At 47.6% G+C, this 17,334-nt stretch overlaps 2 protein-coding genes across 7 annotated transcripts in view; one reads left to right on the forward strand and one right to left on the reverse strand.

Moving 5' to 3' along the window:
• Nop9 (NOP9 nucleolar protein) overlaps positions 1 to 11,760 on the reverse strand; it is a 34,638-nt gene extending 22,878 nt beyond the window's left edge. For 2 of the 4 annotated variants that reach the window (XM_078050286.1, XM_005338715.5), the window contains exon 1: positions 11,389 to 11,749. The gene's annotated coding sequence lies outside the window, so the exon portion shown is untranslated. Of the gene's footprint in view, positions 1 to 11,388 lie in introns of all 4 variants that reach the window. The other 2 variants (XM_078050285.1, XM_040273884.2) reach the window with 2 other exon arrangements.
• On the forward strand, positions 11,362 to 17,265 carry Rabggta (Rab geranylgeranyltransferase subunit alpha). 3 transcript variants are annotated; one of them, XM_005338717.4, is made up of 17 exons: positions 11,362 to 11,507; positions 11,799 to 11,854; positions 12,020 to 12,130; positions 12,489 to 12,613; positions 12,793 to 12,980; positions 13,216 to 13,419; positions 13,747 to 13,830; positions 13,915 to 13,997; positions 14,090 to 14,191; positions 14,297 to 14,402; positions 14,493 to 14,544; positions 14,713 to 14,801; positions 14,939 to 15,027; positions 15,120 to 15,236; positions 15,931 to 16,044; positions 16,305 to 16,392; positions 17,041 to 17,265. In XM_005338717.4, the coding sequence occupies exons 2-17, from the start codon at positions 11,852 to 11,854 to the stop codon at positions 17,187 to 17,189; spliced, it is 1,704 nt and encodes a 567-aa protein (XP_005338774.1). In that variant the 5' UTR covers positions 11,362 to 11,507; positions 11,799 to 11,851; the 3' UTR covers positions 17,190 to 17,265. The 3 variants fall into 3 exon arrangements, with proteins under 3 accessions (XP_005338774.1, XP_040129820.1, XP_040129821.1); XM_040273886.2 differs by having other exon boundaries at positions 11,395 to 11,507; positions 11,731 to 11,854; XM_040273887.2 differs by lacking the exon at positions 11,362 to 11,507 and adding an exon at positions 11,514 to 11,653.
• Positions 17,266 to 17,334: the final 69 nt, after the last annotated feature.

A 17,334-nucleotide genomic window follows, 5' to 3' on the forward strand; every position in this document is an offset into this window, starting at 1 on the left:
ACTGAACAGTGCCAAGCCACCAGACTGTGGCTGAGCTCCCACTGGGACCCACTGGTGAGGGCTCCACCTTCCCTCCCTGAGGGCTGGTGGGTTGGGCAGCCTGTGGCAACATCTGCACCTGAGTACTAATCCTCTGAAGACTCAGTAACTTCTACTATCCATTAGTCCTTAGCCTGGACCCCACATGCTAAACCTCAACCTAATGCCTCTTACTGAGAGGTTTAGAGTGTGGAGAGGACCTCCTTACAGGGCTGTCAGCTATGAGAGCCATGGTGGCTCTTTGGACAACTGCAGATCCTTCTTATCCTCCTTCACCCGTGTCATTTGCCAGAAGCAGAGGTCAAGCCTGAGTCATGATTAGGTGCACAGCGTTGCTCCTGTCAGCAATTCCAGGCAGTCTCCTTTACACTGAATTCTGAGCATCTGCACCACTCCCTATCCACTCCCTCCTGTGCCCAAAAGCCTGGCTGTGAGGACCAGAGTATGCCCAACCCTGCCTGATTCACCTAACCCACACTCCCTGCCTTGGGATCTGAGATCCAACCCCCACCACTAATCCCTTACTCCAGCCCAGTGGGGTGCAGCCTGTCTTACTCTGGCCTCTGCAGCTCATCATTCATTCATTCTTTTTTAGCTTCCACCACTGCCACTAGCTCTGTCTCAATACATGGCTTAATTTTCCCCAGAATGCTTATGAAACCATCAGGCAGGTATATTGACTTCTACAGGATTTGTCTCTCCAACTAGAATGTAAGCTTTCTAAGAGCAGGGACCTTATCTATCTATGTTGGTCTCTGCTATATTTGGAGCTGTGCTGGCGCCTAGCCATTGTCATTTTGATAATGAACTAGCTGAATTACATAAATGTTTAAATGAAGCAGTAATCATGGTGCTGGCACCTTTTTAGTGAAGGGAAATGCAGTCAAATGCAACCTGGATGGTTCATAGCAGGGTAAAAGTGGATGCTGTACCTCATGATGAGCTAGAAGGCAGGTACCACAGGACTGGTGCTGAGAGGCACAAAAGAGGTGTACAATAGAGCCCCAAACCAGGGCTGTTCCTCCTCACCTGCAACCCAGCCCGGGATTTATTTCTTCTAGGAAGTCTATGTACTCCCCATTAGATGCTCACCCAGCACCATATACCTCTCTGAGATCACATTTGCTTATCTGATTATTTCTGTCATTAAGAAATTTATATTGAAAAGCACTGCTTTAGGTCAGAAGCTCTGTGAGGTCAAGTACTGAGTGGTGTTTGGCTCACTGCCTTAGCCGCTGTGCCTAGTGCAGGTCCAAGGAAAGGGCAGGCACTCACTGTTGTGGAATGGGTGAATGCGACTCCCCCAGGGGATCAGGTCCTCCTTCCTGTTTCTCACTGGGCACAGAACTTCAGAGCTTCTGCTTCCCGGCACTAACATTGTAGACACCCTAAACTGATTGTGATGATGCCCCCTCAAATTGTGTAGTGGCCCTGGCACAACACTGAAGGTAGTATGCTTCTTGGCCACACTTCCAGCCCCACCAGTGCTCTGGGCAATTTTAAGCCAATATGTCATCTTCACCAACCACCATGCATTGCCTGGCTCCTGCAATGGAGGATCCAGTTCTGGCTCAAGAAGTTTTTCCAGATTTTCAGTCCCATCTCCTTGTTGCTTTTCCTTCATCTCTTTCTGCAGAGATGCCAACCTGAGTCAGCACCCACCGCACCCTGGGTGGAACAGAATGTCCCATATGGGGACTTTCCCTCTGTGGCCTTCCTGTCCTTTAGGTCCTTCCCTGGGAAATTTCCCTCCCCTATCACTGGTCAGCCTTTTTCCTCCCCTACCCCAGTCAGGAAGTATGCAGAGTGGCATCACTGGCCAGTGAGGAATTTTCCCAGTCAGAAAATTTTCCCAATTTTCAAAAGGAATTGGTGCAGGGAGGACCAGAAAGAATCCAAGTGCCCAAACACTCCATACTACCTATTTCCCCAGGACCCTGGGGAAATAGGTAGTATGGAGCATTTTCTTGGGCTCTGAATCACTATAGTTCCCTGGTATATCCCAAGGATCAAGAATCTTATAGAACTTCAGGGTAGGAGACTCTGGTCCTTGAATGTTCTCTACTATATTCTCACAAAGTGATTGACACTTGCATGATTGCCTCCCATGATGGCGAGCTCACTACCACTCATTAAGGCCCATTCTACCTTTGGGCAGCCTTATTTATTAGAAAGTCCTCCATAATAAGGCTATATCCACTTACTTGTCTTTGTTTTTTCTTTCAAGATACACAGAATCAGTGTACTTCCTGTTCCAGGAGTTTGAAGACTATTATAACCTGCCCGTTGAGCCTTCACTTCTGGTTCAGCATCTCCCTTTCCTCTCTTTGGTTATGGGTTCTCCTGACCACCCTGATTTCTCCTTCCTGGTCCTCTCAAATGGGTCACACTCCCAATGGGGTCTGACTGTCACTGAGTTTGGAACCTAGGAGGTCCATCATTCTGGGTACTGAAGGTCTCTCAGTGCAGCTCAGTCATATTAGTGCTTCTGGCAAGCAAATCATAGAGTCTGCTCCTACCAACCCTGTGCCAGCCACAATCTCCCTTCCTTTACCGGTTAGTGTTGTTCCATCTCCCACACATTTGCTCTTGTGCAGACAATAGGGAGCAAAGAATCTGATTCTGTTTCTGCTCAATTCTATTCCTGTGTAAGCCTCTTCAGAGTTCCCTCTACTTTTTTTTTTTTTCAGTTCTGAAAATTGGACCCAGAGGTGTTCTACCACTTAGCTACATTCCCAGATGCATTTTTTTTCTTTTCTTTTGAGACAGAATCTTGTTAAGTTTCCAAGGCTGGCCTTGAATTCATGAGCCTTCTGCCCCAGCCTGCAGAGTAGCTGGGATTACAGGTTTGCACCAACCAGCAGATATTTCTCTCATTTCCATTAGCATGACTTCTGCTGAGTGTCAGAATTCCCAACATTTGATTTATCCTCAAGTCCCCAGGGTGCCCCCAGGGTTCTTCTTCATCCAAAGGTCTTGTATAAACACCAGTCCCTAGAAACCAGCTGAGCTACCTCAGGCCAGAATTCCCTCCCCTTGTTAACTCTTTCCCCTAGGAGGTGGGAGGTGATTCTCTAGCACGTCCACCGCAGCTCCCCAGGAGCCTCCTGAGCTTCCTTCCTCACTTCCTCCTACACTCCCTGCCTTGGCCATCTCGGGCAAAGTACAGTGTGCAAGGCCAGGCTATAAAGAATCTGAGCAAGACTGTAGCATCCAGGAATCTGACAGCCTGGGCTCCAAGGTCTATCATCTCTGAGCACGTGTCAGTTTCTAGTCATAATGGCTGTAAAGCAGTTAGTCATTATTCTGTCTCTTTAATAATGGCTTTGGGAACACTGCAGCTGTCTTTCTTACTTCATTGTACACTTCTCTCTTTGCTCCCCCATTGAGACTCCTCTATCTGCACCCTTAGTCCTGCCCTTGTGATGACTCTACCAAAGCTGCTTCTTCCCTCCCCCCAATGCCCATTCCCTGCCTGGGGGGTGGGTAATGACTACCTGTGCATGCCTGACACCCACACCAACCTCTTCTGCCCTGACCTCTCAGCTTCTCTCCAGGCAAGTATTTCTTACTGCCTCCGGACATCACCACATCAAACTGAACAGGTTAGAAGTACGTTTTTCTCTTCTTACACAACCCTGTCTCCCCACACTGCATTCTAAGACCTCCGTGGAAACCATAGATCCTCAGTCTCTCAGCTTTACAACCTAACTCAGAGCTGCCTTTATCTCTATATCTCGGTCCCACCTACTACCTAATCCTGCCTATGAGTCCTCAGAAAGTTCTTTTTGCCAAGTATGGTGGCACATGCCTGTAATCCCAGTGACTTGGGAGGCTGGGGCAAGAGGATTTCAAATTCAAGGCCAGTCTCAGCAATCTAATGAGGCCCTAAGCAATTTAGTAAGACCTTGCCTCAACATAAAAAAATAAGGGACTGGGGATGTAGTTCGGCAGTAGAGCATGTGCCTAGTGTGCGGAAAGCTTTGGGTTTGATTCTCCAGCACCACTAAATAAATAGAGCTGGGGATGTGTCTCAGTGGTAAAGCACCCCTGGGTTCAATCCCCAGTACCAGAGAAAAAAAAAGAATAGTCCTTGTCTCTTTCTGTCCTCAATGCACACCCACCCCTCCTGGACATAAGGACTCAGATCTGATTGCAGGTCCTAAACATCCCCGAAGAAAAGGTTTTCTAGCCTTTCCCACATTCACCTCCACCCTCTGTGTTTTCAGTTCCCCCACTAACCTCTACCCACCCCTGTGATTGGGAGAATTTTAAAATAGGAGAATCAGAGCTGTATGTTTATAATTTGTGCATTTTTAATATGTATGTATGTTATTCATTAATAAGCTTTACAGGAAGAATAAAACAAGCATCTGAAGTTTAAAAGAAAACTGTAAACCATTACATATCACCAGATCTAGGAAAAGGCCTTATAACTCAATTCTTCTGTCCTACTCCAGCTGACATAGCTCACCCATGAGATTTGTCCTGCCTAATTCTTGCCACAAGCCTCAGGTGGATCTTTGAATTTAAATTAATTAAAATTAAACAGAATTAAAAATTTAATTCCGGGGCTGGGGTTGTGGCTCAAGCGGTAGCGGGCTCGCCTAGCATGCATGCGGCCCGGGTTCGATCCTCAGCACCACATACAAACTAAGATGTTGTATCCGCCAAATACTAAAAAATAAATATTAAAATTATCTCTCTCTCTCTCTCTCTCACTCTTTAAAAAAAAAATTTAATTCCTCAGTTGTACTAGCCACTTTTCAAGATCTCAGCAGCCACATGGAGCTAATGGTAACTGCATTGAATGGTACAAATGATGAGCGTTTTTTCAATTGTCAAAAAAAGTCTATTGAGGGGGCTGGGGATGTGGCTCAAGCGGTAGCGCGCTCGCCTGGCATGCGTGCGGCCCGGGTTCGATCCTCAGCACCACATACCAACAAAGATGTTGTGTCCGCCGAGAACTAAAAAATAAATATAAAAAAAATTCTCTCTCTCTCTCTCTCTCTCTCTCTCTCTCTCTCTCTCTCTCACTCTTTCTAAAAAAAAAAAAAAAAAAAAAAAAAGTCTATTGAGCCAGACACAATGGTGCAAGCCTGTAATCCCAGCCACTCAGGGAGGCTGAGACAGGAGGATCGGGAGTCCAAAGCCAGCCTTAGCAAAAGCAAGGTGCTAAGCAACTCAATGAGACCCTGTCTCTAAATAAAATACAAAATAGGGCTGGGGATGTGACTCAGTGGTTGAGTGCCCCTTAGTTCAATCCCTGGTACCACCCCCCAATTTTTTAAAAAATTCTATTGAATAGGATCTATCAACAAATATATGAAAAAATGTTCAACATCTCTAGCAATTAGAAAATGCAAATTAAAACTTACATTGAGATTTCACTTCACTTCAGGCAGAATGGCAATTATCAAGAATACAAATAAAAATAAATGTTGGCAGGAATTTGGAGAAAGAGGTAAACTCATACATTGCTAGTGGGACTGCAAATTGGTACAACCACTCTGGAAAGCATGTGGAGATTCCTCAGAAAACTTGGAATGGAACCACCATTTGACCCAGTTATCCCACTCCTCAGCATATACCCAAAGGACTTAAAATCAACATACTATAGTGACTTGGCCACTTCATAGAAGCTCATTTTACAATAGCAAACTATGGAACCAACCTAGGTACCCTTCAACAGATGAATGGATTAAGAAAAATGTGATATATATATATATATGATATACATGATATATATGATATGATGGAATATTACTCAACCATAAAGAAGAATGAAATTATGGCATTTGCCAGTAAATGGATAAACTTGGAAACTATCCTGCTAAGTGAAATAAGCTAATCCCAAAAAATCAAAGGCTGAATCTTCTCCCTGAAATGAACTCACAATAAAGGGGTGGGGCTAGGGAAAAATAGAAGTACTATGGATTAGACAAAGGGGAATGAGGGCAGGGAAGGGGAATGGGAAAAGGAAAGACATAGAATGAATCGGACATAACTTTCCTATGTTCATATATGAGTACATGACGAGTGTAACTCCACATCATGTACAACCACAAGTTAAACTCCATGTATGTATAATATGTCAAAATACACTCTACTGTCATGTATACCTAAAAGAACAAATAAAAAAAAATTCTATGGGACAGGGCTGCAGTGGATCAGAAGGTCCAGGAAGAAGACAGTATTTTTTTTTGTCCAGCACTAGATCCCTGGCAGCCACTGGCACACTGTGACACCAAACTATGATGCTAAGTATCAAGCAACTGAATGAATACACACAATGCCACAAGCTACACAGGGCCCAAGTGATAGCATCAGTATCTGCCTCCTACTTATTCCTGCTGCCTTCACACCATCCATGTCTGCTATCCCACTTTGACTGGGACCTGACCTAGGGCTCATCAACCCTTTCCTCCCTACAAACCATTTCTGGTCTCTGCTCAGGGTCATAGGCAGTGTGTGTGCATGTGCATGTTGGAGGCAGAAGGAGAGAAAAGATTAGCAGATGTGAACAAACACCAGGGTTCCAGGGCTCAAAAAGTTCAAGTCTAGGCCTTTGGCAATGACCGTTCTCACCTATGCAGTGAACACCCAGGCTTTGGTTTGAATTCTGGCCATGTTTCCTCCCAGCTATTCTACTTTGGGCAAGCTATGTAACCTCTGTGAACCAACTGCATGCATTGTTTCCTCACTATAAGATATGGAAAGTAACACCTGCTTCCCATCCATAATGAATGTATTAAATAAGCAGTCTGGGACTTATTGACAATTATAACTTGTTCCTGTCTCTACAGAGTACAGTAAAACTTCTTCCTCCAATCATTCAGACTGTGGCCCTCAGACACCTGGGTGATTCCCACTTATCTCACAGAGGAGGCCAGATATAATTTCTGGAATCTCATTTTGCCTTCAAGCAAGAGTCTTATCATTAATTCCATTACTCTCCAAAGAGGCACCTGGCTCAGCACCTCTCTGCCAGCCAATTAAGTCTGTTTGGCTTTCTCTCCTCCACCTTCACGTCATATACATGCCTGAAAGCCCTTCCTGCCCTCTCTTTCCAAAACCCAGGCCCTACCTTTTTTAATTCAAATTTTTTTCATGAGACTCACTTCCTCTCTTAAGCCTGCCTGACTCAACCTCTGTAGTTTCAAGATTGCTAATCACTAAGAACTATTTCATGCTTACCTCAGCCTTTGTCCATCCCCTTTCCTCCTCCCTTAGTGACTATGATGTAACACTGTACATGGCAACCTGCACCTGTGGGTATCTGTGTTCCACGCACGATGTTCCTATGAGTGTATATAGAGCAGGAAGTAAGAACAGGTGGTAGATAAAATTCAAAGCAGCTGGTGAAGTGGGAGGACTGAACTAGACCAGACACAGGTCCCATTTGGCTACTTACTACATGGGTGGCCCTCAGCAAGTTACTTAATCTTTTCGAACCTCAGTTTCCTTGCATGTTTGTTATGAAGATTAGAAATAATAATAATTATAGCTACTATTGTTATTTACTGAGTTTGTTACTCAATATAGTTATTATTCTAAGCACTTTATATAGATTAATTGTAATTTCAACTCAAGCAGCTAAGTAATATCTTCTATATGACACTGCTGAAGAAATTTAGACACAGATGAAACTCAAGACAGGTTAAATACTTGCCCCACGCCCCCAGTCACATAGCTAATACTCACAAGCCGGGATTTATTACCAGGCAGTCAGCTCCAGGGTCCATGTTCTTAACCACTCTGCTGCAGCCTCCCACATGTGTCCTGAATGTATACACACACCTAGTATTCACAAAGCTCCCATCACGGTGATGGGACAAGAATAAGTTGAGTAAGTCCTTACTCATTAGGACTATAAGTACACCAGGCCAGAGAAATTGTCTCTTTTCCTCTTTAACTTGTTACAAGTTCGGAAAGGACAAAGTCTACACTGAACACTTTACATACATTTCCAGGGTCTGAGAGAGGTATATAAGAAATATAAATATTTAGGGGCTGGGGTTGTAGCTCAGCGGTAGAGCACTCACCTAGCACATGTGAGGCCCTGAGTTTGATCGTCAGCACCAAATAAAAATAAATAAAGTAAAGGTATTGTGTCCAACTACAACTAAAAAATGAATATATATATATCCAGCACGTGTGGGCCCTGGGTTCGATCCTCAGCACCACATAAAAAATAAATGAATAAAATAAAGGTTTTATGTCCAACTACAACTAAAAATTTTTTTAAAAAGATTCCATTAGGAAACCCTCCTGCAATGGTCAAGGCCTCATGAATGCCTTCCTGATCCTTGAATGCCAACCACACACATTACTGGACCCAGCCATACTAGCCTTCACAATGTGGTATTTTGTTCATCTAATTAATTACCAAGAACTGAGGTCAGCCAGGTGTGATGAGGCAAGCCTGTAATCCCAGCAGCTCAGGAGAGTGAGACAGGAGGACTGCAAGTTCAAAGCCAGCCTCAGTAATTTAGCAAGGCCTTAGGCAATTTAGGAAGACCCTGTCTCAAAATAAAAAAGCAAGAAGGGCTGGGGATGTAATTCAGTGGTAAACTGCCCCTAGGTTTAATCTCTAGAACAACAACCAAAACGAAGCAACAATTTATAGGATGTGACTTATAATTGTTTCTTGAATTTATGGAGCAAATTCCAGTCATTGCATTTCATTTTTAATAACAAATGAGCAAAGTGTCTTATAGATATGATACGATTTCTGGGCCTGGTGGTGTAGACCTGTAATCTCAGAGACTTGGAAGGCTGAGCAGGAGGACTGCAAGTCTGAGGCTAGCCATTTAGTGAAACTCTGTCTGAAAATGTGGCTCAGTGGTTAAGTGCCCATGAGTTCGATCCCTGATATAAAAAAAAAAAAAAAGAAAGAAAAGAAAAAGAACCCAGGCAGATATGAGAGAAACTAGACCAAAAAGTATGGTTCTTGTCCTCTAGGAAATTTTGATCTGATTGGAGACATTGGTGCATAAACCAAAACTTGTAGTAGGTAAAGAAGCATTTGACAGCACTTGAAAGTCTATCGATTCTGACTGGGGTATTTCAAATTTCCTGTGGTCACTCTTGTTTTAAACTTAAAGATGAACAGTAGTTAGCTTGACAAGGGAAGGATACAGAAGAAGAAGAGTCAAGAAGAGGAAACCCCATGGCATAGTGGCCTCTGCCTGTAATCCCAGAGACTTGGGAGGCTGAAGCCAAAGGATCACAACTTTGAGGCCAGACTCAGCAACTTAGAAAGACCCTATCTCAAAATAAGAATTAAAAGGGCTGGGGTGTAGCTCAGTGGTAGAGCACCCCAGTTTCCATCCCCAATACCTGGACAAGGAGTAATGACAGGGAAGAAGAGGAAACAGATTAACATATTTGGGCAACTGCAAAAGGTTCTATAAGCAAAGATGAAGGATTTTAACGGGAACAGCTGTAACCTAATTAGTCCATACTAGTTTGAATGGACTGAGAGGTAACTGTAGGCAGGTGAGGCATGGCTGGAGGAGTTGGATCAGTGGGGGTGTGCCCTGGAAGGGTGCATCTTTTCTAAGATCCCTCCCTTTGCTTCCTGGCCCTTCCATGAGCAGCTGAGCAGCTCTCCTCCTCTGGGCCTTTCCCCCATGATGCGCTGCCTCATCTTGGGCCCTGAGCAATGGAGTCAACCATCTATGGACTGAGACCTCTGACACCATGCAACCCAAATAAAGTACCTTCTCTAAGTTGTTCTTGTCAGGTATAGTCAGGTTTAGTCAGGAATGCAAAAGCTGATTAAATCAGTTGGACATGGGGTCAGGGGCTAAATGCCAAAACGCCGGATATGCTGAAAGATTCAAATTCTGTCCTGAACCAGCAGCTCAGGAGGCTGAGGCAGGAGGATTGTGAGTTCAAAGCTAGCATCAGCAATTTAGTGAGGCCCTAAGCAACTCAGTGAGACTCTGTCTCTAAATAAAATATTAAAAAGGAGCCAGGCATGGTGGCAAATGCCTGTAATCCCAGCAGCTCAGGAGGCTGACCTAGGAGGATGGTGAGTTCAAAGCCAGCCTCAGCAAAAGCAAGGCACTAAGCAACTCAGTGAGACTCTGTCTCTAAATAAAATACAAAATTGGGCTGGGGATGTAGCTCAGTGGTCAACTGCCCCTGAGTTCAATCCCCAGTACCTAAATAAATAAAATTCTGTCCTAGAAATTGTCAAGAGCCACTGAGGGCTAGGCAGAAATGTGACACTGAATCTCCATTTTAAAAAGAATGTTCAAGCAGCACAAAGGATGAACTGATGATAGAGGGTACAGGGCAGAGATGGTAAATGGCAAAAAGACTCAACAGTTCTAGTGGCAGCAGGAATGGAGAAAGTAAGTATTCAAGAGAGATTAAGAAATGGGGAGGGGGGAGGACTGTGGCTCAGTGGTAGAGCACTTGCCTACCATGTGTGAGGCACTGGGTTGGATGCCCGGCACAACATAAAAGTAAACAAATAAAATAAAGGTATTGTGTCCATCTACAACCAATATATATATGTATATATATATATATATATTTTTTTTTAAAGAAATGGGGGAGGGAATAGTATTATTGTCTACCATAGGAAACATGAAGCCAATATCCTGACAGGATACATGGGGAACAATGATACCTTTTGACTTCTAGAGTTTGAGATACCTCTGCGGCACCCAGGTGATATCCAATTTTGAATATGTATGTATACATATACATGAATACATTTATTATTAAGGTTCATAAGACATCTGGGCTGGAGATAAAAATTGGGGTGTCATCACCTTACAGGTAGTAATTAAAACCATGAAAGTTGATGAAGTCACCCAGAGAAAGTGTAGGGTCAGAAGATCTGTGGGCCAAGGACAGAGCTCTGGGGAACTTGATCCCTCGTTGAACAAGGCTTGGATGTGTTAACCCTGGAACAATGTGTGCAATGAAAAACACTGAGAACCCAGATATCGCCAACATTTCAAAAAACTGAACTGATAAAAAGAAAGAGGCAAAAGTAAAGAATTAGGAAAGGGACATCAGGCATAAAGAAGGCAGTGAGTGGTGTCAGTCAGAGGTCAGGGAAGATACGGGCAGGAAACTCCATCCGTTAGATTTGACAACTGGGAGGTGGCCAGTGTAGCCACAGTAATTACGGTCAGTGGAGTTGTAAGGGTGTGGGTTTCCGGTTGTTGGAGAAACCTCTTCAACCAGACTTAAGTTTGAGTCGCTAACTGGAATAGCCGTTCCAACACACTTGACACGTACGCCGTGGCTGCGCGTGCGCACTCTTACACACTAGGGCCCTCAGAGGAGCCTCACGATCTGTCCTTCTCCACCACGGGCACCCACCCGGTCCTGTAGAGGGCGCTGCGCCTTAGTGAGCCGCGGAGTGACGCCGCTCTAGCCACCGTACTGGCTCGGTGGCCAGCGCCGCAGCTCCGGGTCCCCAGCGTCTCCTCCTAGCGCAGGTGGGTCCGCCCGCAGCGGGCGGGGGTACCTGGGAGCCGCGGGGCAGGCGTGCAGTCGTCCCTAGTGCTCAGGTGCCACGACTTGGGCTGCGGCCCTGGTGGATCGGGCTGTGGAAACGGGTGCGCGGGTGGAGATCCCAGTCCTGGTGAGCTCCTCCTGGACGCACAGTGCTTGCCCAGCTCCTTTACCACCCTGAGGGTCTCCGCCCAATCCCGCGTGCAGCTTCCGGTGGACACCTGAGGGCGGAGCTATTGGGGGCGGGGACCCGTGATTGACACCTCTCTCCCCAGACTTCGGTGCTACCCCTGGACCCCTCCCCTGCCCTGAACGCTGAGCCGGCACCATGGTGAGAACCCTAAGCCCAGTCCCTCACCTCTTCGGGCCCACGCCCTCGTCCCGTGAGACTCTGCTTCCTTTGCCCCATAGGAACTTTGGACTCTCCATTAGGGGGTTCTGTTGGGTCGGCCCCTGCAAGGCAACCTGCATTCTTCCAACCTTCCCTTCCCTGTAGCACGGGCGCCTGAAGGTGAAGACGTCAGAAGAGCAGGCGGAGGCCAAAAGGCTAGAGAGGGAGCAAAAGCTGAAACTCTACCAGTCAGCCACCCAAGCTGTCTTCCAGAAGGTGGGGTTCTCAGAGATGGCTCCGATTCCAGGAGGCCCCTTAGCATTCACAGAGGCCAAGAGCTGGGCTTTAGAGCCAAACGGCCTGGATCCAAATCTAGGTTCTATCGCTTACAGTGTGACCTTGGGCAAGTTTGCTGAATCTCTTTGGGCCTCAATTTACTCATCTGTAAAGTGGAGCTAATAATTGCACCCACTGCACAAGAATAGTTGGGTAGATTTAATGAGAGAATACCTGCAAAGCTTTTTGCATAGTACCTGGTGTATAGTGTGGGATTTACAAAATGTTTTGTAGTTTCAAGTTATATCATTTAGCCCTGTGGTTGGAGAACCTCTGACCCTGAAACATGTCTTCTCAGCGCCAGGCTGGAGAGCTAGATGAGTCAGTACTGGAACTGACAAGCCAGATTCTGGGAGCCAATCCTGACTTTGCTACCCTCTGGAATTGTCGACGAGAGGTGTTCCAGCAGCTGGAGACCCAGAAGTATGTCAAGGCTCAAGATCCCATGAAGATTTCCCTAACCCTGACCTTTTTTAAGGGTTGGAGGAGGAGTGGGGCAGTGGTGTGTTTAGAGATAGGGGAAGGGAGTGGAAGCAGAAAGTGAGGGTTAAGCTGAGATTGGGTGTTAGAGGGCCCTGATTTTCCTTTCCCTCTGCATGTAGGTCCCCTGAGGAGTTAGCTGCTCTGGTGAAGGCAGAACTGGGCTTCCTGGAGAGCTGCCTACGTGTGAACCCTAAGTCCTATGGCACCTGGCACCACCGCTGCTGGCTGCTAGGCCGCCTGCCTGAGCCTAACTGGGCCCGGGAACTGGAATTATGTGCCCGCTTTCTTGAAGTCGATGAACGGAACTGTAAGTGCAAAAGATTCTGTTCCCACAACTCTCACATCCTGGTATTGGGGCCTCAGTAAGGCTCATAGTGGAGTGAGAAGTTGCTGGTGGTAAAAAGAGTGACGGAGTCAAATGCATCCTCTGTGGAATCCATCAAGGTGTTTCTAGGGGTCTCTGAGGGAACTCTGGAGGTACCAGTGAGATAACTACTCTTTACCCTGCTCCTGAGATATGCTGTCACTACCATCCTCTCTAGTTCACTGCTGGGATTATCGGCGGTTTGTGGCTGCACAGGCAGCTGTGCCCCCTGCAGAGGAGCTAGCCTTCACTGACAGCCTCATCACCCGAAACTTCTCCAACTACTCCTCCTGGCATTACCGCTCTTGCCTCTTGCCCCAGCTGCACCCCCAGCCAGACTCTGGCCCACAGGGCCGCCTCCCTGAAGATGTGCTGCTCAAAGGTAAGCAAGGCCAGGGGATTCTGGCAAGTATTCTGCAGTGCTACCCTTCCAGCCCTGATGCCTGCCTGGCCCTATTCCTGTACCTCAGTAAACTTGGGTGATTGAGGACCTACTTCATGCCTGTCTTTGGAGATGCATAACACTTAGTCCCTGGCTGTAAGGAGCTCAGGTGTCCAATGGGGAAAATAAAACTGACATGTGAAGCCCCATGGATGGCCAAGGCATATATGAGACAGGACTGGAGATGTTTCAAGATGTGTGTGGGTTGGTGCGGTGGCCAGGAGCCCACCAGCATACTCACAGCTCCATGCCTCCCTGGCCCCACAGAGCTGGAGCTGGTGCAGAATGCCTTCTTCACTGACCCCAATGACCAGAGTGCTTGGTTCTATCACCGCTGGCTTCTGGGCCGAGGTGAGCAATGGGGGAAGAGACTGAGTGTTTGGGTTTGGAAGGAATGGAATAAGATTATGGAGACCTGAAGCTGTCTCTCCCCAGCTGATCCCCAGGATGCGCTGCACTGCCTGCATGTGAGCCGAGATGAGGCCTGCCTGACTGTGTCCTTCTCTCGGCCCCTCCTAGTGAGTCTTGTGACTTTTGCTGGAGAATATCGAGGGATTATGAGCCTGGTGCTGTTGGGGCTGATGGGTCTTTTTTTTGTCCCTTGTGCCAGGTAGGCTCCAGTACAGAGACCTTGCTACTCATGGTTGATGAGTCACCCCTGATTGTGGAGTGGAGGACCCCAGACGGCAGGAACCGCCCCAGCCACGTCTGGGTATCCCAGGATTGGTGGGGAAGAAATGAGGACTTGGGAGACAGCTGGGTGGGACAATCTGAAAAGTGGTAAGGCTAGGGCATTTCCTTGACCCAATGCTCCCAGCTCTGTGACCTGCCCACTGCCTCCCTCAATGACCAGTTGCCCCAACATACATTTCGTGTCATTTGGACAGCAGGCGATGCTCAGAAGGAGTGTGTGCTTTTAAAAGGTAACGCAACCTGCAGCCCTGCCCCTTTCAGCAGTCCTCACCCCTCTCCTCCTCTCATGGGTATCTTCTGCTAACTCCCCTTTCCCTCAGGCCGCCAGGAGGGCTGGTGCCGGGACTCAGCCACTGATGAGCAACTGTTTAGGTGATGACCTGAAAGCACACAGATAGGATAGGGGTTCTGGGCTCTGGGCATCAGGCTGTTGGGGCAAAAGTCTTGGGCCTGGGGGAGATGTTCTCAGACTGAATGCTGGGGATGACCCGTATCCCAGGACTATGGGTATCATCCCTTTCCCACCCTGCCCACCCTCAGGTGTGAGCTGTCAGTGGAGAAGTCCACAGTGCTACAGTCTGAGCTAAAATCCTGTAAGGAGCTTCAGGAGCTGGAGCCTGAGAATAAATGTGAGGCACATTCCCTGAGAGTCTATTCCCCAGAACCCATCTAAGGAAGCCCTCTGGGGAAAGCAGGAATGGTCTCAAGAGGATGGGAACAGAGGAGGATCCAGAAGAACTCCTCCATTTCTCTGACCTTTCCTCAGGGTGCCTGCTTACCATCATTCTGCTGATGCGAGCACTGGACCCCCTCTTGTATGAGAAGGAGACACTGCAGTACTTCCAAACCCTCAAGGCAAGTTGGGCCTGGGGGAACTGGCCAGGGGAAGACCAGTTGGCAGGAGGAGAGCAGCTGACTTACTTACCTGCCTGCTGCATTCCCACCAGGCTGTAGACCCTATGCGAGCAGCCTACCTGGACGACCTGCGCAGCAAATTCTTGCTAGAGAACAGTGTGCTCAAGATGGAGTATGCCGATGCGCGTGTGCTACACCTGGCTCACAAGGTGTGTGCTGCTGTGTGTGCCCTCTGCTAGGCCCCTGCCCACTGGCCTCACCATATTCTCGATATATCTTCCCTACCCAGATTGAATCCATCATCCTTCTAGCCTTTTCCTTGAGTCCATGCTTTCTGTCACTTGGCCTATTTTCTTCACGCCTCCCAGTTTCAAATCCTGAGTTACCAGGGCCTCGTGCTGCTCCTTCTACCAGACTGGTCAAATCATTCTGCCTCCAGAGTGACCCTTGACCCACCCCTGCCATGTATCCCGTGCTTCTCACCCTGAAGCAGACCCTAGAACATAAAAGTTCAAATGGTTTCTAGAGGTTTCTAGGCTTCACTTTCCCTTTTCTAGTCCTTACCAGTCTTCCTATAACATCCCTGAAGCCTACCTCTCCTCTTGACAAGCCCCTCTTCCTGACTCAGCAGTCACCCTGGCACCCTCACTGTCCTCTGTCCCTTCCACACTTAGTCTTCCTCTTCCATTCACTCCCACTGGCCACCCCACCCTTAGTACTCACTGTCTGTTGCATGTCCCTGACATGTAGCATGTGCTGCCACAGGCTGCAAGACAACCTTCCCACATGCTATCATCCTCTCCTCAGCAACTTCCCCAGGGGCCTATATAGGGCACAGAGGGCAAGAAGCTGAGGATCCTCCCCCCAGTCTTGCTGGGTATCTCATCCCCCTCACACTCCTAGGATCTGACAGTGCTCTGCCATCTGGAACAGCTGCTTTTGGTCACCCATCTTGACCTGTCACATAATCGTCTCCGAACCCTGCCCCCTGCCCTGGCTGCTCTGCGTTGCCTTGAGGTAAAACATTCATTCTTCCCTTGCTATTCTGTGTGGTCCTTTTTCCATTCCTCCAACTGGGAAGTCTGCCTGTGCTACAGAGATGTCCAGGACCTCCCCGTCCCTACAAGTGACCAGTTGCCCTCCCCCAGTCTATCGCCCAGCCTGACTTCATGAACCCTTCCATGTACTGTAAGCTGATCACCCTGGGCTCTTGTATTGCTTGTGCAAGCCCCAAGCTGACAACTGCCCACTCAATCTTGTGCCTTCCTGCTCCCCAGGTGCTGCAGGCAAACGATAATGCCATAGAGTCCCTGGACGGCATTACCAACCTGCCCCGGCTGCAGGAACTTTTACTGTGCAACAACCGTATCCTTTTGGCTCCCTTGCTTACAGTGTAGAGTAAGGAGGACACTGTGGAAGGACAGACCGCAGACATAGACAGAGTACCATCCTGAGACAGGGCGGGAGACAGGGGCTCTGGCAGTGTGAGCTGAGGGGAGATGATAGCCTGGGGTTGTCTGGAGCTATCATTAACTTGCATCAGTGGAGTTTTGCAGAGGGTAAGTGACTTCCTCAAACCAGAGTTCACAAACGGGCAACCTGAAGGTGGTTCCTGGGGACCACACAGTGTTATAAAAATCAGGAAATTGCATATTTTTTAAAAAATCTAAGACTGACTCCTCTTTTAAAAATTGGAAGTTAGAGCAACCTTTGACTTTATTTCCACTTGGCAGCACTTGGTCATTGCTGAACAGTGAATGCCTCTTTATATCAGGTTAGTTTTCTTCTTTGCCATAGTCTCCACCACTGCTCTGGAACCACCCCCAGCCAGCTTCATGTGCTTCCTGCCCAGCCACTGTGGGCAGGTGTTTGCAGCCCTGCCTTGAGCCTTACTCCCTCCATGGGAATGCCCATCAAACAGGCTTCCAGGCAGCAGTCACCAGCTCTCAAAGGTGCCAAGTAGTAGAGGGATCTGGGGAAACCTGCTGAACTTTCCTTGACTCTCCACCCAAGGCCTCCAGCAACCTGCAGCACTCCAGCCTCTTGCCTCCTGCCCCAGGCTAGTCCTTCTCAACTTGGAGGGCAACCCACTATGCGAAGAGGGGGGCGTCTTGGAGCACCTGTCTGAATTGCTGCCTTCAGTTAGCAGCATCCTCACCTAAGAGGCCCTGCCCTACACCTTTGCCCTTTAACTTATTGGGACTGAATAAAGAATGGAGAGGCCCCTTCGGCTGCTGAGCTGCTGTCACTGCCGCTTCTGTGTTACTACTATCATTACTACTGCCATATATTCTGGAAAAAGAAAAG

The sequence above is a fragment of the Ictidomys tridecemlineatus genome, chromosome 5, assembly GCF_052094955.1.
Source record: "Ictidomys tridecemlineatus isolate mIctTri1 chromosome 5, mIctTri1.hap1, whole genome shotgun sequence".
Lineage (NCBI taxonomy): Eukaryota > Metazoa > Chordata > Mammalia > Rodentia > Sciuridae > Ictidomys > Ictidomys tridecemlineatus.